The sequence below is a fragment of the Colletotrichum godetiae genome (assembly GCF_030913485.1).
Source record: "Colletotrichum godetiae strain CBS 193.32 chromosome Unknown BDP55scaffold_38, whole genome shotgun sequence".
Classification (NCBI taxonomy): domain Eukaryota; kingdom Fungi; phylum Ascomycota; class Sordariomycetes; order Glomerellales; family Glomerellaceae; genus Colletotrichum; species Colletotrichum godetiae.
The window spans coordinates 17,412-40,004 of NW_026851286.1; the positions used below are offsets into that span (position 1 = coordinate 17,412).

Sequence of the window (22,593 nt, forward strand, 5' to 3'; positions counted from 1 at the left end):
TGGGAGACTGGGAGTGCCGGCTCGGGCTAGTCCTGTTTCTCTCTCGTTCCATTTGCGGATGGGAGGAATGAAGAGATGGTGAGGGGAACAAGCCTCCAGGCGAGTCCAGGGTGTGGAGGACACCCCCATCAAACTTGGATAGACACGGGCCCGCAATCCACCTCGGGTGTCCTCGTCCATCCAGAGTCCCAGACCGTCGCAAGAGTCCTCCGGCCGTCGCGGCTGGATTTCCGAGTCTTGGCCGATCTGGGGAATGCAAGGTAGGGTATAAGATGACTGGGTCTACCGTTATTCCCAGTTTGAGCCAAGCTATCGTTGATTTTCGGAAGAAAAGTCACCGACGAGTCACAAAGTAATCCTCAATCAATAATCCACGATGGCTGCCACAGACGCTGAGGCGACCCGCGTCGGCTTCATTGGCCTGGGCGCCATGGGCTTTGGTATGGCATGCAACCTGTTGAAGAAACCGTCATATCGTGTTCAAGGCCACGATGTTTATCCTCCAAGCGCAGAGAAATTCGTCGCTCAGGGTGGTTTGTCGGGAGAGTCTCCAAAAGAAGTGGCGAAAACCAGCGATATCCTAGTCTGCATGGCAGTCAACGCGCAGCAAATCGATGACATACTTTTCAATGATCAGACGGGTGCTCTGCAAAGTGAGTTGTCCGCAGGCATTGCAGCCATGAGCATCCAACTGACCTAACTTCCGTAGCATTACCAGCAAATGCTACCGTTCTGCTCTGCTCAACAGTACCGCCAACGTATCATGAGGCACTGACGCCCCGGATTGCGGCGGCGGGGCGGCAAGATGTTCTAGTCGTGGATAGCCCCGTATCGGGTGGCACGAAGCGTGCAGCCGACGGGACACTCAGTATCTTTGCTTCCGGGGCCCTTGAAGCGCTGCAACGTGCAGACGGCATTCTGCACGACATGTCGGAAAAGCTGTACATTATTCCAGGGGGCCCGGGAGCGGGCAGTAAGATCAAAATGGTCAACCAGCTCCTGGTAGGAACGCATATCGCTGCTGCGTCAGAAGCTATGGGATTGGCCGCCAAAGCTGGCCTGAACACCAGCGAGGTATACAACATCATCACAAATGCCGCCGGTAATTCTTGGGCATACGAAAATCGTGTGCCGCACATGTTGGACGGCGACTGGACACCGTTATCTGCCTTGAACATCTTTGTCAAGGACATGGTGAGTTGTTCGCTCGGTTTCGACATGATGTCGTGGCTAATCATCTTCAAAAGGGCATCGTCGTCTCAACCGCGAGAACTCTGCAATTCCCGGTGCCTCTTGCATCGGTAGCCGAGCAGCTGTATATCTCAGGAGCCGCACATGGATATGGTGCAGAGGATGATTCCGGACTCGTCCGGGTGTTCCTCCCTGGATCTCCGAATGCTGTGAAAGAGCAGGCAGGCCAGCTGAACACGCAAGAAAAGTTGACTCCGAGCAGTACGCCACTGGAAATCTCAAAGATTGGTATGGTGGGATTGGGCGCGATGGGCCAGGGCATGGCTGGGTCTCTTCTCCGAGCCGGTTTCGCCGTCCACGGCTACGACGTATACGAGCCGGCTATCGACAAGTTTGTGGCCAACGGAGGCAACGCTTCCAAGGCTAGCAGCCCCGCGGAGGCGGCCAAGGGCGCAGACATTTTAGTTCTGATGGTTCAGAACGCTGCCCAAGCCGATGATGTTCTCTTCGGCTCCGGGAAGGCGGCGGAAACGTTGCCCGACGGCGCCATCGTAATTCTCAGCTCGACGGTCCCACCCTCATTTGTCAGAGAACTTGAGGCCAAGCTCACAAATATTGGCAAGGGCTTGAGCCTTGTGGATGCACCTGTCAGCGGTGGTGTGGTCCGCGCCGCGAATGGTACCCTTACAGTAAGTTTCTCATCTCGTTCGCCCGAGCTAAGACTCATCACTAACGTCTGTCAGATCATCTGCTCTGGAGATGAGGCCGTTCTTTCCAAGGTCAACAGCCCGTTACTAGCGATGACAGGAACCTCAAGCAACCTTTACCACGTGCAGGGAGGTGTCGGTGCTGCATCTTCAGTGAAACTTATCAACCAACTACTGGCCGGCGTTCATATCGCAGCCGCTGCTGAAGCTATGGCATTCGCCACTCGCCTCGGCCTCGACACGAGACGCGCTTTCGAAATCCTCGGCAGTGCAGCCGCATGGAGTTGGATGTTCGAGAACAGGGTGCCTCAAATGCTTGATGCCGACTGGACACCACACTCCGCCCTGGCTATTTTCGTCAAGGACCTCGGCATCGTCCTCGACGAGGCAAAGCGACTCACTTACTTTGCTCCGATTTCGTCAGCAGCTCACAATATGTACCTCGCTGGTGCGTCTCACGGGTGGACGAAGGAGTCCGACGCTGGTGTTGTTAGACTTTGGGAGTTAACGGGTCTTTCTGTCTCCGGCAATGCTGGCCCCAAGGCTGAGGAGAGCAGCGTCCCAAAAACCGAGATTGCCGAGGTTGAAGTAGGTCAGGAGCAAGGCCTGCCGGCACAAGAAACAATCGACTCGCTCCCGGCCGAATACTCAGGTGATGTGATCAGCTCTACTCGCAAAGTGGTCGACAATGGGGAAGTCCCGGTTCTTGTGGTTTTGGATGACGATCCAACAGGAACTCAAACCTGTCACAACATCGATGTCCTTACCGTGTGGGACTCTGCCACACTAGATGACGAGTTTAGCCTCAACCCGACTGGATTCTTCATCTTGACCAACTCTCGCGCACTGCCCTCCGCCGAAGCTAAGGAACTCATCGTCGAGATTTGCAAAAATGTCAAGACGGCGGCTGAGAAGGCGGGCAAAGCTTTCGAAATCGTCCTTCGAGGTGACTCGACGCTCCGTGGACATCTCCCGGAGGAGCCCGAGGCTGCCGAGGAGGCCCTCGGCAAATTCGATGCCTGGGTTGTGACGCCTTTCTTCTATCAAGGCGGAAGATACACGATCAACGACGTGCACTATGTCAAGGAAGGCGATGTTCTGGTTCCTGCGAGCCAAACACCCTTTGCTCAAGACGCCACCTTTGGATACAAGAATTCGAACTTGCGGAAGTATGTCCTCGAGAAGTGTGGCCACCGATTCGACGAATCGTCATTCTTGTCGGTCACTCTCGATGATATTCGCGTAGGAGGACCTGCCGGTGTAACCAAGAAGCTCCTTTCGGTAGCACCTGGCTCGAACACAGTCGTCATCGTCAACGCTGCCGCAGAGTCGGATATGCATGTCTTCGTGGCAGGCCTACTTGAAGCAGAGAAGGAGGGCAGGCGGTATCTTTACCGCACTGGTGCCGCTTTCGTTTCCTCCCGCCTGGGCATCACGGGGATTCCACCTTTGACTATGGCAGACCTCGGGGTGTCGGTCAAGGCCGGTACTAAGCAGCCAGGTGGGCTGATCGTCGCCGGCTCTTACGTTCCCAAGACGACGGCTCAGCTGAAGGTGCTCAGGGAGAGAAGGGGCGACAAGTTGGTGGTGATCGAGCTCGATGTCGCAGGGCTCATCGAGTCTGCCGACGCGGCCGAGAAGGTCGTGACTGCTGCAGCAGCCGAGACAGCGACCAAGCTTGCAGCTGGCGAGGATGTTCTCGTCATGACATCCCGGAAACTGATCAAGGGAGGCGATGCGCTTAGCTCTCTCCAAATCGGTTCCAAGGTAGCTCGGGCCTTGGTTCAGCTTGTTGAGCAGATTGACGTACGGCCGCGCTATCTAATTGCGAAGGGTGGCATCACATCATCCGACGCGGCCACAAAGGGGTTGAGGATGAGGCGGGCCCGCATCATGGGTCAAGCTGCACCCGGTGTCCCGCTGTGGAAGTGCGAAGAGGAGACTAGCCGGCATCGTGGAGTGCCGTACGTTGTTTTCCCTGGAAATGTTGGCAGTGACAGCACACTCGCCGAAGTTGTTGAGTCGTGGTCGATTGAGAATGTTGCATAGGAACTGTGCATGGAAGCGGGACAAGCGTAGCATATAACGGCTGTATACCAAGTAACAAGGCGTTAGGAGGCTCTGGATAGTTGACAGACAAATTTAATGTTGATGAATCTGATCGTCGAGATCGAAGACTTACTTCCATCGTGGTTGTGGTGTGTGTGTTGACTGGAGACGACCAAGAGTGTCGTCGGGAATTGTCGGAGATAATACTCCGACTGGCTGATGTAATCAGGTAGCTCGCCAGAAGCCCCACTTCCATAACCTGACCAGTCATTGGGCGCTCATTCCCAGGCTCCCATGTCGTACATCGCCCTCTCCAATTGTTCAACTCTCGACCGTCGAACCGTCTCCAAGTCATACTCTCTTGAGCGGACGGAGTTGATGATTCTGAGAGACTTTAAACTACAGTGTATGACAGTCAGTCCCTATATCGAAAGAATGCATGTGGTTGACCCTTCTTCTTAACCAGCGTTCAGAAGAACCTACCCACGTCATGACTCATCCGCCCCGGTTTTATCACCTCGATCGATTAAGGCCAACAGCACCTCACATCGCACTTGCTACAAGCTGAACCGCAAATGTTACATATCTATACCATTGAGCATCTATAAAACAAACTTTTGGTCCAATCGATGGACAATCATGGCATCAAAGGGACTTCGCCTCCAACCGAGGAGGCCACAGAGTCCCTAGAACTCATCAAGACCGCCGAGGATCTCATTTCCCGCTGCACCAAGATATGCGACGAGCTCGAGCACATGCGCTCAGCTGTTGAAATTCAAGCAGCCAAGGTCAACAACCACTGGCACGCCTACATCCCCGGCTTCAGCACATTCTGGCAGGCCAACGTCAGCCAACGCACGCGGGCAGAAGCCTTGCTTCAACGATGCGCAGAAACACATGAGCCAGGCTCAGAAGCAGAGGGCTCGCTATCTCGAGACTTCAGACTAATAGTGGGTGAACTCGCATCATACGAGAACCACTGGTCGGCGATCAAGAAGTGCCGCTCAATCACCTGGTTTCGTTTCGCTGTTCCCTACTCCAAGGCGGGCGGCCATCTCACCTCGGTATTCGTCAGCGCCATTGTCGATAACGGGCATGAGTGGATGAGGGTACTTAGCGTCACCAAGCGGGCTCTGTTGGTACAGATGGCCGAAGCAGACTTTCCCTGGGACGAGCCCGATAATGAGGCCGATGACGCCGAGCTCGAAGAGGTTATCAATGACGAAGAAACCCAGATCGAGGTCCTGAAGAGCGCAAAACAGCTGTTGGCTGCCGCTCGCGAGATACATGGGGGTTATCAGCATCGTGTACGAATCGTGCTTCCCAATATCAGTCGTGGCAATGTACCTGCCATAGACAGGCTTTTGAAAGGTATTGAATGCCTCAGTGATGACCGCATCTCACTTGCATTGGAATGCGCCGAAGAGATCCAGGCTCCGCCCCCGCCTCTCGAAGTCGCGATACCAAATCTTCTTAGTCATGGTGATGTTGCGAAAGCACCATCGCTGACTCCGTGTCTAAACATCGACACGTCCATTTTTGTGGCCCTAACAACAGATATCTCCCACAGCCACAGCTCCCAAAGGAAGTGGCGTCCCAAGATCTTGGAAGACGTTGGGGATGAAGCGGAGCACGGCCCTAGGCTACCCAAGTCCCTCTATCCCCTCATTTGCGGCCACACGCTCGTGTGCACCCGAGAGGCGGCCGAGACGTGTCTGCGCATGGTGTACGACGCATCTACAGAATCAGAAGTCTCTCGAATAGAGATATTGCTTGGGCAGGAGACGCTCAGGGGAAAGCAGGACGACAAGTTGACTTTCCTGGATCGTGTTCTACGGCAGGATGGATGGTGCATGGAGGGAAAGGACCAAGAGGCAACGGAGAAGCGTCGCCGGCATCTCGTTGCAGAACTCCAGAGGCTGTCCTGCCATCCAGTACCCGAAGATCTACAACTACCCATTCGCATTGTGGAAGACTTTCGCAGAGAGCATGTCGCAGAAGAGGTCCGTAAGGGTACACTGCCAAAGGTCGTGTTGGCGGTGGAGCCAACGTTGAACCAGACCAACTGCTCGTCTTTCTTGTACGGTTGGAAGACGAACCACACAACGATTACATGTAATCGACATGCTATGAGGCGGCTGAGGAACCTCGTCAAGAAGATGCGGTGGTCTCGCGACGCAGAGGCGGCTCCAATCATCGCTATGGACTGGGCTCGAGGTCTAGCAAAGATACCATTCCCTGGCGAGGTCTTGGTAGATGGTCCGCTGAAGGCGGTCACAGACTAGTGCCTCCTTCTCTCCTCTCAAGTCCCTTCATATCTCATCGTGCAAATGCGCTCGTGCATCCTTTGGTGATGATGGACCGTGAAGATCATGGAGACATGGACCCTGCGGATGTTTGAGATATGTAGAAAAGCAAACAAGCCTATGGTGGCCGCCGAAGATGCTGGATTTTAGTAAATGGAGATATGCAAATGTTGTGTTTGAGGTAATCGCAGGGTGCCACAGTAACCTCCAGAGACTAGGACCTCTCCTCGAAGGATTCGGCAACATTTTCGGCAACATTTGTAAGCTCTTGCGCAATCACAATTTGTCAGCACTAAGAGGGAACACAACACATAAGAACATAGCCATCATTCGCAAATACAACAAGGCTTGTCTACATATCATCGTAGCAGTGTGTCATACTGTCGATCAAAATGGTCGCCGTTCCAACCACTCAGGCCGAGGCCCTGGCTTGGCTTCGAAATGTGAGTATACATGCTTTACTCCAGGACACCACGCTCACTTGATGAACAGTCCCACAATATCCACGACTCTCTGCAAACAACAGACTTCGACAAGATCTACTCCAAGAATGCCCAGGTCAAATTCACCAACTTCCCCGTTGCCGATGGTGTGGATTCCATCAAGCAGATCATGGACGCGGCGTTTGGGCAGCTGTCGTATATGAAGCATATTACTCGTCAGGCTGGTAGGTGTTCCGAGCCATATATCTTCTCTCATATTAGTGCTGAAAGTTTTCAGATAAGGTGGACAACAGGATCTGGCTCGCTGTGGACATCACCTACCGAGTCAAGGGCGACCCTGATAACGAGGACATTAACATCCCGGCTGCAGGGCTAGTCACGATCGTGACGGAGGGGGAAGAAGCTGGCAAGATCGCACGTTTCGATGTCTTTCTCGATAACACACCTGTCAGGGAAAAGATTGCAGCGGTTGCGAAGTTGAAATCGTAGGCAGAGTCTGGAGTAACGTAACCTCAATTTTACGCCAGATTGACAAGCACGCCAAGGTAGTCGCACTACAATCTAATACTGATTAAAAGCTGGTTCTTGGATGTACAATTAATTCACCGTCGGTGCTGTCAAAATTTTCCAGTGTGTTGAACGATACATGTATTGAGAGCATCTATTCCAACGTGGTCGACCATGATGGGTGACCTCAGTAGACTTAATTGTCATAGAGTTATATGGAGTATCTACTTGCGGCTGTGGCTAATGTTGATGTGAATGGCTCCGTGATTACCGATCTAACCAGCATACTTTTACTGGAGTCTGGATAGGGTGGCAGTACACATCCGGCCGAAAATAAGAACTTTTGCTTTGTGTGCGAGAAGCTCTGACGATCCTTAACGTTGAGAATGTGCGGTGCCCGTCTATAGCCCAATCAGAGGTTTCCAGATATGTCGCATCTGTCATCTGTGCCTTGGCCGAGTTCATGTATCCATCAGGGTTATGCATATTAGTAGGCCATTCGATCCCTTCCCTTCCCCGTTGTACGTACGCGTCTCAGAATAGGCCCTTTACATTCATTATGACATTGCAGTAACTGAGGTTATGAAAAGCTACATCTCAGTCACAGTCAACTCTGTTATTGATGGTAGGAATTGTGACTACAGACATGAAATGAGCCTTGAACTCGGACACATGGTATGACGGTATTCAGAAGTATAGAAGATGTGACGAAGACAAGCTTCTGAAAATGCTTATATTAGATAGCCTGGTTGGATTTATCTATAGATACCCCTTGAAATCTGTGGTAAATCAATTCTGGACGCGTTGGCGCTGAATAGGAAGTGGTCTGCACTCCATTCTCGAGCTGCAGCCCCTGAATGATCTGTTGTGGGACGACTTGATTCGCCTCCTCGATCCGAGCTTTCCTAGCAAGCCAAGTCAAGACTGGCTTCAACGCCCACATAATGCAAGCCCCAACCGAGGCCAGGACAGTGAAACATAACACGGGGTGCCCAAAAACAAGACCTGCCTGCATAATGGTCCCTGCCAGAGCAAAAGGCGAGATGAACTGCAGCTAAACATCGCACGCCGCAGTTAGTACGTATATAAGAACATATGAAACGTTTCTCCAAACAACAAATGACGAGTTTAGGGTGTAAGCCGAAAAGCTTACTATTGTAACATTCAAGTGTTGCAAGATGATGGCACGGCTACCCCCCACAGTGATATGAAGACCGAGCTGCCAAAAAGATTTCGTTAACCCACAAAAGCAATGGCGAGTAATCTGGAATGGATGATAGCTTACTTTCTTTTCAAATCTTTCGACTTTGACTTTGAGCTCCTCCATTTCTTCTCGGATTACCATGATCTCATCTAAAAATCGCCTGATCTCGTAGAGTGAGTCGTTCATGTGGCTGATTCTATCTTTGCTTGATTGACACACAATACGGCTGATATCCCGATCGAAGAACTTATCCCAGGCTTTGATTGTCTTGGTGAGAAGGAGAATCCATTGGATCACTAGGTCACTGGTTTGTCCGAGCCACACCTCACTTGCTTCGATGGCATATGATTCACCGCGCATGGTGCCAAGTGAGGACTCTCTCCTAACCAAAGGTATATGCGGACTGGAAAGCTTTCACACGCTCAAGTTAGCATTCGATGCGTTACATGGGGTATCTGATGGTATAAGTTGATGGCATGGAGTGATGATTCTCTTGATACTTAGAATCAGATTGCATCTGAAATCATCAAACACATGTAGCGTCAGTATCAAGGAATAGTGGGATTTTGCTACTTACGTATTCTTCAATCATGTCCTTCAGCTTAAACAGTACGTTTGTCCAATGCTCAGTGATCCTTTCTACGTGGATCTTTACTACTAAAAGAAAGTATTCACGCGGATCCGTAACCGAAACATTGTCAGCTGTCAAGTTTGCAATGCTGATTGCATCTAGCTCGCAACTAGTCATATCCTGGTCAGGATAGGGATCGGCGACATAGAAAGGTAGCAAGTATTCCTTGTTCGGGTCGCTATCATCTTCGAAATAAGAATCTGTCAGGCGGATGGCTGTCCACTGAGATGTATCCCGTCCAGTAACACAGATTGATGTTTGAGCCTCGTGTAAATAGTCGAAGCCGTGTGTGATCCGGTCTGACTTTTGAGCACCTGGTAGAAACGATAAGTCGGTGGACTTGCGTAGAGGAAGTCCGTCTCTAGTAACCCGCTGATCTCTTCGTGGAGATGGGTCTCTTGTCCACACCGGGTAGGCCAAGTGGAACTCCAGAGTGAAGCCACCATCAATCTGTTCATTGACGTGAGCAACATAGAAAGCTATGTAGTATAGTTAGGTATTTAGAAATGGTCTCACCACGGTGTCAAGACTAACAGATGTTCTAGCTGTGAGGTGCTTGAATATGAAGTCTCTGATGACTGGGGCTTGATGTTCAGGAGCTCTAACGGCCAAAACCCCAAGTGTCCATTGACAGGGATTGTTGATACAGCTGGTCTCGGGTCAGTTACCGCATCAATTGCGCCATCTCTTCTCTTACATTTTGCGGGTATTAGCGTCCGGAAGACCTTTCTCGCCGAGTCGCTTGTGAAAAATTAGTCATGAAGCTTCCATGGTCAATCAAGGTACAATCCACAGGACCAGAGCCGATGTCAAAGTCAACCTCGAAATGCTTCGGAGATATGAGTTTATCATTACCTTCAAACTGAGCTGGCGATCGAAATCCAGAAGCGAGAGTGATCCATTGTAACCTCTTGGTCTGTTTGACAGATCTCGATCATGGAGCCATGCTGCTAAGTTACTTGGCGTTTCGAAGTTTCCTTCGTAAATCCTTTGCAAAATCGTTTCATCGAGTATATTCTGAAAGACAGGGAGTTCATAATCCAGCCGAGGTGAAAATTCAGGGATGCTGAGGAAGGTGGAGAGAAGACTAGGGTTTGTTCCTTCATTTTGGAAGCGTTTTTGATATTTGGTGTGTAAGTCAATGCGGGATATTTCGGGCTCTCGTTTTGTCATTGGACGATTCCACTGGACAGGTCGGCGTGGGAACGACCGTGTTGCTGCTCGATCCATTGTAAAAACGTCATTTTTAAGTGATTATGTTGCAAGTATGCTTGTTTCCTCATCGCTCAAGAATCATTCCTGAGATGTGAGAGATTATGGCCATATTTAAGTCCGGGGCATGTCAGAAGCCAACCAAGCCCATCATTGCCCGCTGAAAAGGATCGTCCAGGTTCTCTTTCCTCTCATCGGCTAGCTTGAATCCAGGAAAAGGGTTGTCCAAGCGACGCAGAAGAATCTAGATGTCTTCAAATGCATTTTCGCGACTTATTCAGCCAATCAGGGTCACTGCGAATGTGGTGCAGAATCTGCGCCACCATGCCTGCAGCCTTTGCTGCATCGATTCCCGAAACCCAACGCGTGTTGGGCTACTTGGGCAGAATCGTGAGCGTTGAGAGGCTCCAATAGGCTTAACTTCGTCTAGAGGTGTGCCATTGATGCAGTTCTGATTGCTTCGAATTCTGACGGGTGTTATCGACAGCCCTAAAAAATTGAGTTGTACATTGGCTAGATCAATGCTGAGATGTTGGCTCACGCCTCACGGTTGACGGTGAGGGAAGCCGAGATTTCGGCAGCTTTCAACTTCGGAGACAGCAACTTTCCGATTTTTTATTTGTCTGAAATTGAGCGTGACTTCGTTTAAGGCGAACAAGGCAGCCGCGCTAATGTTCTGTGACGAACGGAATTCTTCCACGACACTTCTGAAATTGACATGCATGCTCGATGAGCATATGTCAGCTTTATTCCGATGCTGCTATTTGTTACTGTAGCACCCCATGACACTCTCAACTTGCGCCCTCTATCCGGTACCAATAAACTCTAGGTCTACAGTAGACCTTCTGGCATGTCAATACTATGCACGAGTCTGGCTCCGCTTATTTTATTTTTGGCGGGGGGGGGGGGTTCGATGACATAGCCTCCAATACGATTCATATTGGCAAGCACTACTCTTAGGTACTTAGGAGTCATTGTTAAATCAATGTTGGCCAGCACTTCGTCTTGTGATAGAGTGTTGAGCGCTGGTGGGTGTTGGCCTGCATCATGGCACAGGCAGAAGAACCCGGGCAGAAAACCCCCTGAACGTGGAAGCAACTTGCATGGCTGGACATCGGCAGCCCCGGGGTAATAGGCCAATGGCCGAATGCATGGTGCCGCGCCATCCATCTCGCAGACGCCCGAAGTACATGTATGCAGTTCTCATGCACAAGTTGAGATGAATTAGCTACCTTACGGCAAAGAGGCATCGTAGAATGCGCGCTGCGGGTCAGTCAAGAAGGGACATATTAATACTGGCAACTTTGCCTTGGGGACCGCCGGACCCACGCGCACCACCTGCGGGATCGGCCGAATGCTAGCGCAGCGCAGCGCCACTTAGACATGGGCATATAAGGTCACTTCATCCGATGTCTTTTGCCGGTCTAGTCTATTTGAACAACCCCTCTAATTAACGAAGATATCGTGCGCAGAAAATCTCAGCAAAAGCAATAGTGCAGTTGTAGTTCCTTGAGTGCGGAGTTCTCTTGTTGCATTGATTTAAGAGAGTGTGCTTTTGAGAGAAAGTTCGCCCCGAGACTCCCCGCTCGTCTCTCATGAGATCCCTACTCATCCAACCATTGAAGCTTTCTCACCCCACCCTGCTTGATTTCACCCTGCTCAATTCCACCCTGCTTCATCCTCTTGCATTTTGTTTCCAATCTGTTTGCGCATTACATGTGTAAGGTCAGTTACCTGAGTATATGTACTCGTACTACTGTGAGATTTGTTATCATCAGTACATAAGCCAACACCTAGGCCTTGGAGAGGCATGTGATCCCGTGAATGCTGCACGGACATGAATATCCTGATATCTAGCCCGACAGAAGTCAGAACATCAAGCGACTAGTGGGAAGATTGAATTTGCAATGGCATACCTTGTTGCGCTCAAATTCTAACTTTTGAAACTGGGCAGTAAGCGCAGCGCGGATAACGACAGGCGGCGCAGCTCTCAAGCCTGATGGGGTTCCCAGTTTGACCACAACGGCACTATTTGCTGTGAGTATTGTTCGTCATGATTATTCGAGACGACTAACACAACTCCAAAGATAGACTTGCTTCCTTTTCGGCCCTCTTTGGAAGATCCCAGCCCACAGCCAGCCCGTGCCGCCAGGATCGTCCACGTCTAGGGGTCTTTCGTTCTCAGGAGATTGGCTCCACGATTCAGCATCGCTGATGATTCTGTAGCTGGATGTATTGTCAAGCGCGAATTCGGCGATGTCGAAAATGATTTCATTATTAGGTACGGTATCATTGTCATGGCCTTCCCGGCATGAAAATCCTCGAGCACATTGACATAGGATCGCGCAAGGGTCTTCTTGCTCATTATCGGAGGCAGGTGCGGGCACGGGCCCTGCTCCACGAAGAGCAGAGGAGCCGTTCCTGATCACGATTGGGGGCGTCAGTTATCGGCTGGCTGGCAAGGATTGACGAGCAATCTTACACAGATATCAACGAGTTCTCAGCATTCTTGGTGTTCTGCATCTTCGATCCTTCGACCTGCGACTTCCTTACAGTGCCTTGATGAGTATAGGAAGTATTTGGTCGCCGGCGGAAGGATGAGATCGGAATTCTGAAAAAAAAAAGAATTGTGGGCGTCGAAATAGAATAATGATAATGGAATTGGATAGTGCTGTTTTATTGGCCGATCTAATGCTGGCCTGCATCCTGCATTAGGCCATTAGCACAACGAATTTAAATCAACGTTTTCCTGTTGGGGATGGTTCTTATAGATATACATCGAGTAAGGTAACGCAAACCTCTCCATCATTTGAACGGCAGCAAACACGGAAAGCGGTAGACAGACTTTCTAATTGCTTGCTTCAACTACTCAACGGCGGCCTCTGAGGTTTTGAGATGGTTTAATGCGCATTCAATTTGGGCGAGATGAATCGCGCCCCCCCCCCCCCCCCCCCCCCGACAAACCTTTTTATAAAGTTCATGCATGTTGGGATGTTGGGGCAAGCGCAGCACTTCAAGCTCCCATGGAATAGGCCACATTATGGCTTGATAAAATCAGGCTTTAAGCGGAAATAAAAAAGGTTGAGGAGCGTTCATCATGGCCATCTCGCCGAACAGACTGGACATTAATACAAGCAAGGAAGCTCTTGTGTACGGCAGAATCTGGGGCTACTGATTGTTCAGTCCACCAGGGGTGTTTCAAACTAAGGAGTTGATTCTCAAGTAGCGATGTCTTCTACGTATGTGTCTGGAACAACGAGTATTTGTTGACTATCCCGTTTACTATTCATGGCTACCTTAATCAGCAGGGCGAGATTGAGATCCTGCGATCACCAACATTAGGACGGTGATACCCGCGCCAAGATTCAAGTGCTAGCAAACATGTTGTAGGGTCATTTGACTGAATGTCGCGGAATGTGCACTCTGTCATAACACTTCATGACCTAATGTACCTAGTAACAACCCCTGGACGACTTTGCTAGGGTAACTTAAAAGCTATCCCATTGCTTGTTACGGCATCGCCATATCCTATGGAGGGAAGGACACTTTTCGAGATCTTTTCTGCTAAGCCTTCTTTGCTACCCAAGACTGAGCCAGGTAAGCATTAGTCGTGAGTGCTTTGGAGTCAAACCCATACAATGCTTTCTTGCCCCTAACCTTCTCCCCTCGAAGTGTTACTCCTCCGCAGGCCTTTTTAGATTCCAGAAATTCAAACCCAGTACTCTTCGTGACTTCAACGATTTCGTCCAGCGATAGTTGAACAAAAGGGCCGGTACCCCAAAGCAAGGGCCCGCAATTGACCCAATAGCCACCCGTTCTTAGAAGAGAGCGTATGGTGTCCAGGTATGCCATAAAGTTCCTTGCCGTGTCGATGAAGAAATGTGTGACTATCACGTCGTATTCTCCTTCGTTGTGTTTAAAGATGGACGTGAAGTCGCCCTCAACCAGAAGTACTGTGCTTGCATTTACCAGCTTATCTGGAAATGAGACTGGCCGAAGCATGTCTGCTGTGGTCGCATGATGTGACCAACTATTCACGAAAGGATGAAATGATCTCATCTCGGCCTCTTGGTGAGTTTCTAAGAATCGGTATGCAATATTCATGAAAGATGACCACTCGTTCATTGTAACCTCAAACCCACCCAAGGAGGCGACTTCATGGGCTAAACGACCAATTCCTGAACCAGGGAAAAGAGCCCGAACGTTTGTACGAGACTCTTCAGGGAAGAGAGACTGCAGGGTATCGAGAATGCAGGGGAAAGCATCCTCCCGCTCTCCCTGGCCAGCGGTTGACCAGTCACGGACAAAGTGCATCAGCGCCTGAGAGACGCTGACCTTTTCAGCCAGTTGGCCCGCTTTGTCCTTCGCTTTGCTGTGCTGCACGAGCTCCTCATGCGAGAGTCCGTAATAGTCGAGAGCAGTGTCGACGATGCCATCGCACAGTGCCTGGTTGACGTTGATGAGCTGTTCTACTTGGTCAAACTTTTTTGAGTAGCCAATTGCCTTCTCTAGTAACTGAAGCTTGTCAGTGTGTGGTTCATTCTTGGCTTTTTGATCCCCTCGCTCACCTTCTCCTGTGCTTTGGTGACGTGCTTGTACAATCCCCTTAAACGATCGAGTTCAGTCATTTGTCTCGACTTGTACCTGGAGAACCCGAAGAGAGCCTCCAATAATCGATGGCGAGGGTGGTTTGTATCCCATTTTCCGTGATGCTTGCTCATCCGCTTCAGAAGACTCTTCTTCTCTCGTTCATGACGAGGACTAGGCCTTTTTGGGACATCCTCGACAGTGATCATTATTTCATGGATCTCAGTGAAGGATTGTTCGGGAATCTGCAGCTCTTGGTCAGTTATCTATGCTGTTTGGCAAACACCACACACGGATACTGTGCATTGGAGTAACACCTTACCGTTCCTAGGATCTTTTCCGCAAACGACCCATCGGCTAAAACAACTGCATTCTCTCCGACGTCCCGAGTGCTGTCTATATCAGCGCTTACAGAATGGGTACTGTAGGCGAGGCTGAAGGCAACCCGTATAAAAGTGTGAGACAGCTTCATGGCAGCAGGTAGCGCTAACCGTGATGTAGTGAGCTTTCTGGGGTTGGGGCTTGGTATGGCTCGCCGGTTTCAAAAGCAGTGCAGAGAAACAAGCAGATTGCTTCAATTTCGGTTCCAATCCGACGGGAGCAAAGTCAATGGCCGAGGTTTTCCTGTTGGCGAGAAGAAAAGAAATGTTCTTCCCGCATTTGATCTGGGGATGAGGAGAATTCTGCAAATGGCTGTAGTCATGATTGTGAGTACCTTGATAGATGCCAAGATATGGATGTGGATACACCAAACTCGTGAGATTTCGCATCGCATCCATGTACAAGAGATCTGACGCCTATTCCCATCAGGATCTTACACCATCTCTAGGTCCCGCTACAAACTCCTTGTTGGCATTTTGCCCCATTATGCGTGACCATTAGTTCCATCGGTGAGCTTCCCATTCGCTGTCACCGCGTCCTCCTTCAAATACTCATTCAGCCGATCGCGCGTCTTGCAGTTCTCCAAAGCAAAGCTGGCAGCCAACTCCTCGAGCTCACTCTCCGTCTTGCCCTTAAAGAGTTCCGCAAACTCCCAGCCAGCATACTCGCTCATCAGACACTCCCGTACCACACGCTCCACCTGCCTATCAAAGTTCCACACCTTGGGGTACTTCTTCTTAAGCAAGTGGGCAGGAATCTGCTTCTTCAACTTCTCGATGAAAGGGGTGTATACTTCATTATCGATGGCACTCTTATCTGCGCAACCCCAGAAGTCAAGGCCATTCCGTTGCTTCTTCTCAACAAACGGCTGGATGAGGCGCATGTACGGGCTATTCGGGTCGAGGTAAACCATACCCTGGTATCCAATATCCTTGTACAACCAGATACTCCACGATATGCCGTCGAATTCCCGATAAATGGCGAGCTGCTCCTTCAGTAAGGCGAATCGCTTCTCGTTGGTAGCCTCGGCGTTGGAATCCGTCTTCGGGTTCTGATAGACGGGGCCCCACTCGCCGTTCCAAATGGGCACGCCGGCCGCTTGCATGAATTCCACCTTGCGCTTCAAACTTGTGCGCAGCTTCTCCTTCTGCTCGGATGTGCCGTCGTACTGCTCGGGAAGGGGGAAACCCATCATGCTGTAGTCATGACAGCTGTAGACGCTATTGGGTAGTGTCCTTTCTGGTGAGAAGGCGGAGAAGTCCATGGCGTAGGTGTTGCCGTCTAGGAAGAGGATGTGATCAGGATCAATGGCGCGGATCGCCTTCTCGGCGCGCTCGTACCATGCGATGAGGCGGGTGTGCTTAGGGTCTGCTGGCTCGTTGAGAGGGTTGTATCCTGCAATGACCTTGTTGCCAGCATAGTGACGGGCAAGGGCCTCCCATAATTGGATTGCGCGATCCTGGAAGTCCTTGAACTCCCAGAACAGTGCTCTGCTGATGCCCGAGTCGCTGTGCCAGTCTTGGTTCTGTCCGCCTTGCACGGCATGCAGGTCGAGAATAACATAGATGTTGTACTTGGCGCAAATATTGACGAGGCGATCCAGAAGATCAAATCCGGACTGCTTGATCACGCTTGGGTTGTCATCGTCCTGGAAGTGACGGTAGTTGAAAGGTATCCTCAAGCAGTTGAGGCCCAATTGTGCATACAAGGCGGCATCGGCCTCTGTGAAAAAGTGATGGATGAGACGGTTGAAGAAAAAGTCGGCTTTCTCTTTGCCGAGGACTTCTTCTAGGGCAGCACGGTGTTCAAACTCGTGACCGGCGTACCCGGTGATGAAGTTCTCCATGTTGAGCATGCCACCGAGGCCAGCGCCCTTAAGGATTACTTCATTGTCACTCTCGTCGACAATCTTGGTTCCCTTGACGCGTAGCGTCGTGAGAGGAGGGTTAGATGTGGCGGGCGTCATCGTGAGACTGAGAGGGTGCGAGGTTCTGGCTCAAGGGGTATGTCGTTGCTGATTGTCAATCTTTCTGAGGACGGTTCTTTATATCCATCAGCATCGTGACCAAGACCATTCAGTGGACCAAAGTGGTAGTCATCGTCCAATCATGCCATCGTATCGAGGCTCTGGTCTGCTGTCATCGCGCATAGCTAGATGAGCGTCCGCCATTGCCCCTCATGGTCTTAAAAGCGACACTCCGCGAAGGTGGGGTGGTGTGGGGCCTGGCTCAAGACACATTCTCCATCTATCCCGCATGTGAATCAACCCGACTAGTTCAGCTAGAGTCTGGGGTACAGCGACTTGCGCATGACTGGGAACCAGTCTTTGGCCGATGAGACGCCGGCAGCTGCTTAATGGCGTTCTTGGAGGTCTTCATTCTGTGCTGAACAAGTGAAAGCATGGCATCTGCATAACAGCTTTCGTTGCTTCCGGTTCCATGTCGTGTCAAGCGGAGTATCGATCGAGTTGTATTTAGCCTGAATGAATCGACGTAGTATTACCGGTAGTCGGCTTTCAGGCCCTTTGGTGGACGAAGAATGCAGCCATCATGTCCGGCAAAAAGCTTCGACTAGACCCGTAAACGATAAGCCGGCGGAGATGGTACCGAAAAAATCCCATATGCCTTCTCCAAAACGCGACGCACAAGCTCCATCTCGCGAGTCTCGCACTCCCAGAATACGAGTAGGTCAATCACCTCTCCCACGGCGCCATACCAGCCAGTTGGTAAGAAGGTTCCGCCTTCAGAACCGCTAGACTGGGTGAGCAATGCTGCCGCTACCAACGCCAGGGCACTACGCGAGCAGGAACGCATCATGGGCAACGTTCCATGGTGGCGATGCCTGTACCCTAGGCGATTGATGGCGAGTCGATAAAGGTGGTTTTCGAGACCCTTCTTCGCTAATCCCTCCAGACTGGGAGTAAGAGCTTTGCCGGAAAAATCGGGATTCGCCCCAAAGGCATCGAGGAAAGCGGTGGAAAACGGCCAGTAAATCACCTCATAAAGATTCACCGCGTGACCTCGGAGCACGAATCTGCAGACATCGTCCTCTTCCGGAGGCTCGGCGAATGAAAGACTCGGAGGAAGCGAGTTTATCCACTCCTGTGCCTGTTCCTCGTACTGCGGGACTGCCGCGGCCATTGCCGCGAGGTATGCCTGGCGCGTGGGATGTTGTTTCTGAAGGCCCACCATCTCGGCACTAATCCGAGAGGCAAGCCTTCTGAGAGAGATCTCGGCCAGGTAGAAGTACCAGGACGTTCTCTCGCGAGCCAGACGCGGATCCGTTGCAGTCTCAACTTCTGCCTTAGGAGCTGGCGGCGTCGGGAAGAAGGGCGGGTAAAATGCCAATTCCTGATCACTTAGGGAAAAGTCTGGGAGGTAAAGATCCCCTCGCATCTCTCGCTCTGATTTCCATGAGGACCAGTATACAGCCTGCTGCAGAGTGTCGATGGAATAATTCTGAGACTCATGGCCCGACTCGACGCTGCTGTGGTAGCGTTTTTGGGCTTCGGGGGTAAGAAAAGAAAATTGTTGGCAGCTAGCCAGTGCCTGCACGAAGTACCTCCAAGCCTTAACAGGCTGGAAAACGCACATCATGTAGACCCCTGAAAGAAACAAACATTGAGCCGCAATAATGTCATCTGACGATAGCAAGATTCCTAGTCGCTTCTGCGCGGCTTGGAAGAAAGTTTGAGCATCGCTGTGGGCTGCGGAGCCCAGCATCGTCTCCTGACTGGGGCCAAAAGCTGTGGCTAAAGACCCCAATGCGCAGATCAGGAGAGACAGACAGGACTCGGCTGACCAGTTGATCCCTTCAAGTACTGTATGTGAAACCATTTTTCGAGTGACTGTCTCGTCAAGAATCGGATTTTTGACATGGACGTAACTGAAGAAATTGTCGAGCAGGTTGTTGATGCGCCGTGGTTCCAGGTCGAGAGCGCCAATTAGAGACATTGGAGAATTCGCAGCTACTGAGACATGATCAACATGCAAAGCCATGTCTCCGGCCTCAATTCCGTTGCCGAGCTCCTCAAAGATGGCCCATGACATGACATGTTCTGGCCCCGGAGGGAGGATCATACCCATCTGGATAAGAGGCCCCACAGGAGGTGCTTCTACCCGATGCTCGACCGGGACCTCGACCACTCGTGTCTTGTTGCTCGGTAGTCCATCGACTGTGACCAATCTCATCATCTCCTCTAGATCATCGAGCCGTTCCAAAATCTTGAGACTCGCTGGGTCGAAACTAGACAGGTCGACGGGCGACTGGATGCAAGTAGCTCCAACCTTGAGGCAAAAAGAGCATGACGGCTTGAGATTATCGCATTTCGTCCTCCGAGCCCGACATACTTGGCATGCCCTGACTGCTCTCTTCCGCTGGTAGAAAGCGGTTCCGCGGGCTGCTGGCCGGGTGTTGGTCTTAGACGCGGACTGTTCTGGTCGACTCCGGTCTGGCTCTGGCTCGTCTATCTATGGTTGACGGCACGTGGCTGTCCGGGGCAGATGGGTCTGCCATCAAGAAACGGGATGGATTGCCAGGCGCCCAATGGCTCGAATTTGTGGGGGAAAAACAATACTAATTTTGGGAGACGGTTTGTGGGTTGTGATGAGACGTTGGATGAGGTGGAAAGCTGGAGAAAAGAAGGGGGAACGCGTCGCGGAATGTCGCTTTTAATGTTCTTTCCTTCGCCGTCTGGAGATTCTTGCCGGCCTAGCCCGAAATGGATTGCGGGGAAAGTCCGGGGCTCCACACCAGCCTGAGGGTACGTACTGTCGTTCCGCGCTCTCGGATTTTCGAACGCGGTGGTCTCGGCCCAACACGGAGGCGCCTGGACTGATTTTCCTCATGAGCCATTCTCAGCCTTTGCCAGATTGGGCGTTGATTCGCCTAGCTGTGGCTTGATCAGTCGCGGAATGTCGCTCTTGCGCCGTCCGTCTGCTTGTTCTTGAACAAGGGGTTCAGCAGGAGCTATCCGAATGACCTCAACACAGGTTGCTTGGGACTATACCGCCATCACGAATAGGATGTTCCAACAACCTGACTGTCGAGAATGAGTAGCCGGCAGAGGATATAATCTCCAATACTTCCCCGGATTCCTGGTGATCGTCACTAGTCTCCGCAACTCCTCGACCCTGGTCAATCATCCTCAGTTTCCACATAGAGTCATAATCGAAGTTTGTCACATTTCGCGGCAACCCCCAGAAAACATGGCAGAGAAGAACGACGTCTCGGATCACTTGGAAGCAAGTGTTTCCCATCATGATGCCAAGGGGATGGCTGTCGGCGCAACCAACCAGCAGGAGCACGATCTTACTGTTCGAGAAGTCTTCAAGAACCACAAAGCCATTATCTGGTGGTGTTTCTACTGGGCCATGGCGGCCATTGGATGGTAAGCTATCCAGGAAGACTTCGAAAAGTTGCAATTGGCTGACTATACGACTCCTAGGGGCTTTGACGCTCAGATCAACGGCGCCATGATCTCCGTGGCATCCTTCAGGAGGGACTTTGGGTACGAATCTAATATTCACTCTTACGCAAGACTTCAACATCGCAAAGGTGCGGAGACTGACTGAAGACTTTACAGATATGTCCTCGACGGCGAAGCGATTCTCCCTGCGGATTGGCAGTCAGCCTTCAACATCATTAGCACCGTCGGCCAGTTCTTCGGAGGGTTTGCCTGCAGTTGGCTAGCAGATAGAATCGGACGCAAAAACTCCCTCCTAATCGGTGTCGTTATCTGCACCGGCGGTTGCGTCGGCGAGATTCTCTCGGATACCAAAGCAGCTTTCCTCTGCTCCAAGCTGATCCTCGGTTTAGGGCTCGGGTTCTACCTCACGCTCGCACCCCTCGCATGCAGTGAGCTGGCTCCCGTTGCCCTTCGAGGATACGCCACGGCTGGCGTCAACCTGGGCATCGCCATCGGTCAGCTCTTATCCAATGCCGTTGTCAAAGCATTTGGAGAACGATCTGACCGCTGGGCCTACCGCGGACCCTTCGCCACCCAGCTCTTCTTCGTCCTCTTCCTCGCCGTTTTCTTGCCTTTCACTCCCGAGACCCCCTGGTACCTTGCCCGCAAGGACAAACTTGAGCAAGCAGCAAAGTCACTCAAGAAGCTATATGGACAGGATTACGACGTCAACGCCAGGCTATCTGGCATTGTGGCCACTATTGAGGAGGAGAATTCGAACCAAACACACGAGCTTGGATTTGTCGACTGCTTCAAGGGCACCAATCTTCTTCGGACCGGTATCTCAACTGGTGTCTTCCTTTGCCAGCACTTGGTAAGTATTCCCTGATCTGGAAATACTAGACTATGTGCTAACTCTACACAAGGTCGGTATCATCTTCGTTCTCGGATATTCGACATACTTCTTCCAGCTCGCTGGTCTTGACGTCTCGAAATCCTTCGATCTCGGCGTGGGCGTCACAGCTTGCGGCGTCCTCGGAAATATCGTCAGCTGGTTCGTCATCGAGTCCTTTGGCCGCCGGAAAATCTTCCTGTCTGGAATGGGAGCCCTGACAACGCTTCTGCTGCTCATTGGCATCATGGACGTCGTCCCTACGGATGCCGCGAAGTGGGTGCAAGCCGCCTGCACCGTCGTCTATGCTTTTGTGTACTTCATGACCATTGGTGCCATGGCTTTTGCCATCCTCGGCGAGGCTTCCAGCTCTGTTCTACGTGCGAAGACCATGGCTCTCGCTACCGCTACGCAAGCAATCTGTGGCTTGGCGATGAATTTCGCAATTCCTTACATGGTCAACCCCGACGAGGGCAACTTGAAGGGCAAGGTTGGATTCATCTTTGGTGGTCTGGCGTTAATTGGAACTGTGGGAAGCTTCTTCTACGTCCCTGAACTCAAGGGCAAGACGTTTGATGAGATCGACCGCCTCTTCGTGGCGAAGGTGCCACCAAGAAGGATGGGAAAGATGTAAGCTACCTTAGTTATTGGATAGTGAATCATAGGTGCATGTAATTTTCATTGAATTATGGCGGTCGGTAGATCGACACCCAATATCAAGTGCTTAAAGCACAATTATACCAGCTTGAACCTTTAGCGCGCCCCGAAAGAGGCTTCTTACTGAGATTAAGCAGCCGAACGCGCTGTTGCAAATTCCCTTCAATGGTGGCTGCTGCAAGATTGACAAGGAATTCTGCGCGGATGGTGCGATTGATTGAGCGCAATTGTTAAGGGTGAAGAAGGGACCTGATGCATCTTAGGCATTGAATGCCCAGTGGTGAGGGGGTTTGTTATAAGAAGATAGACATCTTATTGAAATGTTAAGTTTGGACTCTTTTGTGTGTTTAACCCAGTATTGTCAATTATGTCCTCTATACACATCGTTGTAAATCATTTGTATTCACGTATAAATATTT

The 22,593-nt window shown here is 51.1% G+C and overlaps 9 protein-coding genes across 9 annotated transcripts; 4 read left to right on the forward strand and 5 right to left on the reverse strand.

The window, feature by feature from the left end:
• Positions 1-376: 376 nt before the first annotated feature.
• Positions 377-3,947, forward strand: BDP55DRAFT_696070 (uncharacterized protein; the record flags this gene model as incomplete). Its single annotated transcript, XM_060577544.1, has 4 exons — positions 377-653; positions 710-1,194; positions 1,248-1,880; positions 1,935-3,947. The coding sequence occupies 4 exons, from the start codon at positions 377-379 to the stop codon at positions 3,945-3,947; spliced, it is 3,408 nt and encodes a 1,135-aa protein (XP_060426373.1).
• A 629-nt stretch (positions 3,948-4,576) lies between these two features.
• On the forward strand, positions 4,577-6,232 carry BDP55DRAFT_696071 (uncharacterized protein; the record flags this gene model as incomplete). The annotated part of the gene is made up of 1 exon (XM_060577545.1): positions 4,577-6,232. The coding sequence occupies one exon, from the start codon at positions 4,577-4,579 to the stop codon at positions 6,230-6,232; it is 1,656 nt and encodes a 551-aa protein (XP_060426374.1).
• Positions 6,233-6,645: 413 nt separating this feature from the next.
• On the forward strand, positions 6,646-7,185 carry BDP55DRAFT_731377 (uncharacterized protein; the record flags this gene model as incomplete). The annotated part of the gene is made up of 3 exons (XM_060579804.1): positions 6,646-6,696; positions 6,746-6,920; positions 6,974-7,185. 3 exons carry the CDS (start codon positions 6,646-6,648, stop codon positions 7,183-7,185), a joined length of 438 nt encoding a protein of 145 aa, XP_060426375.1.
• A 754-nt stretch (positions 7,186-7,939) lies between these two features.
• BDP55DRAFT_634884 (uncharacterized protein) lies at positions 7,940-10,268 on the reverse strand (the record flags this gene model as incomplete). Its single annotated transcript, XM_060572720.1, has 7 exons — positions 7,940-8,257; positions 8,357-8,422; positions 8,489-8,818; positions 8,985-9,488; positions 9,555-9,687; positions 9,736-9,779; positions 9,894-10,268. 7 exons carry the CDS (start codon positions 10,266-10,268, stop codon positions 7,940-7,942), a joined length of 1,770 nt encoding a protein of 589 aa, XP_060426376.1.
• Positions 10,269-11,909: 1,641 nt separating this feature from the next.
• On the reverse strand, positions 11,910-13,289 carry BDP55DRAFT_634885 (uncharacterized protein; the record flags this gene model as incomplete). Its single annotated transcript, XM_060572721.1, has 5 exons — positions 11,910-12,077; positions 12,167-12,278; positions 12,384-12,642; positions 12,804-12,861; positions 13,215-13,289. 5 exons carry the CDS (start codon positions 13,287-13,289, stop codon positions 11,910-11,912), a joined length of 672 nt encoding a protein of 223 aa, XP_060426377.1.
• Positions 13,290-13,814: 525 nt separating this feature from the next.
• BDP55DRAFT_558375 (N2227-like protein-domain-containing protein) lies at positions 13,815-15,046 on the reverse strand (the record flags this gene model as incomplete). Its single annotated transcript, XM_060569796.1, has 2 exons — positions 13,815-14,765; positions 14,819-15,046. The coding sequence occupies 2 exons, from the start codon at positions 15,044-15,046 to the stop codon at positions 13,815-13,817; spliced, it is 1,179 nt and encodes a 392-aa protein (XP_060426378.1).
• Positions 15,047-15,702: 656 nt separating this feature from the next.
• Positions 15,703-17,184, reverse strand: BDP55DRAFT_558299 (glucan 1,3-beta-glucosidase; the record flags this gene model as incomplete). Its single annotated transcript, XM_060569788.1, has 1 exon — positions 15,703-17,184. One exon carries the CDS (start codon positions 17,182-17,184, stop codon positions 15,703-15,705), a length of 1,482 nt encoding a protein of 493 aa, XP_060426379.1.
• Positions 17,185-17,788: 604 nt separating this feature from the next.
• Positions 17,789-20,072, reverse strand: BDP55DRAFT_634888 (uncharacterized protein; the record flags this gene model as incomplete). The annotated part of the gene is made up of 3 exons (XM_060572722.1): positions 17,789-19,504; positions 19,568-19,687; positions 19,989-20,072. 3 exons carry the CDS (start codon positions 20,070-20,072, stop codon positions 17,789-17,791), a joined length of 1,920 nt encoding a protein of 639 aa, XP_060426380.1.
• BDP55DRAFT_672980 (maltose permease) lies at positions 20,039-22,302 on the forward strand. Its single transcript, XM_060575560.1, has 4 exons — positions 20,039-20,607; positions 20,665-20,727; positions 20,803-21,499; positions 21,552-22,302. Exons 1-4 carry the CDS (start codon positions 20,426-20,428, stop codon positions 22,149-22,151), a joined length of 1,542 nt encoding a protein of 513 aa, XP_060426381.1. The 5' UTR covers positions 20,039-20,425; the 3' UTR covers positions 22,152-22,302.
• The last annotated feature ends 291 nt before the right edge of the window (positions 22,303-22,593 follow it).

Bases quoted from the DNA above. Each gene is read 5' to 3' on its own strand.
- BDP55DRAFT_672980 (XM_060575560.1), top strand. From the start codon at position 20,426: ATGGCAGAGAAGAACGACGTCTCGGATCACTTGGAAGCAAGTGTTTCC. The intron at 20,608-20,664 runs GTAAGCTATCCA...TACGACTCCTAG, and splicing joins GCCATGGCGGCCATTGGATG to GGGCTTTGACGCTCAGATCA. The intron at 21,500-21,551 runs GTAAGTATTCCC...ACTCTACACAAG, and splicing joins TCTTCCTTTGCCAGCACTTG to GTCGGTATCATCTTCGTTCT.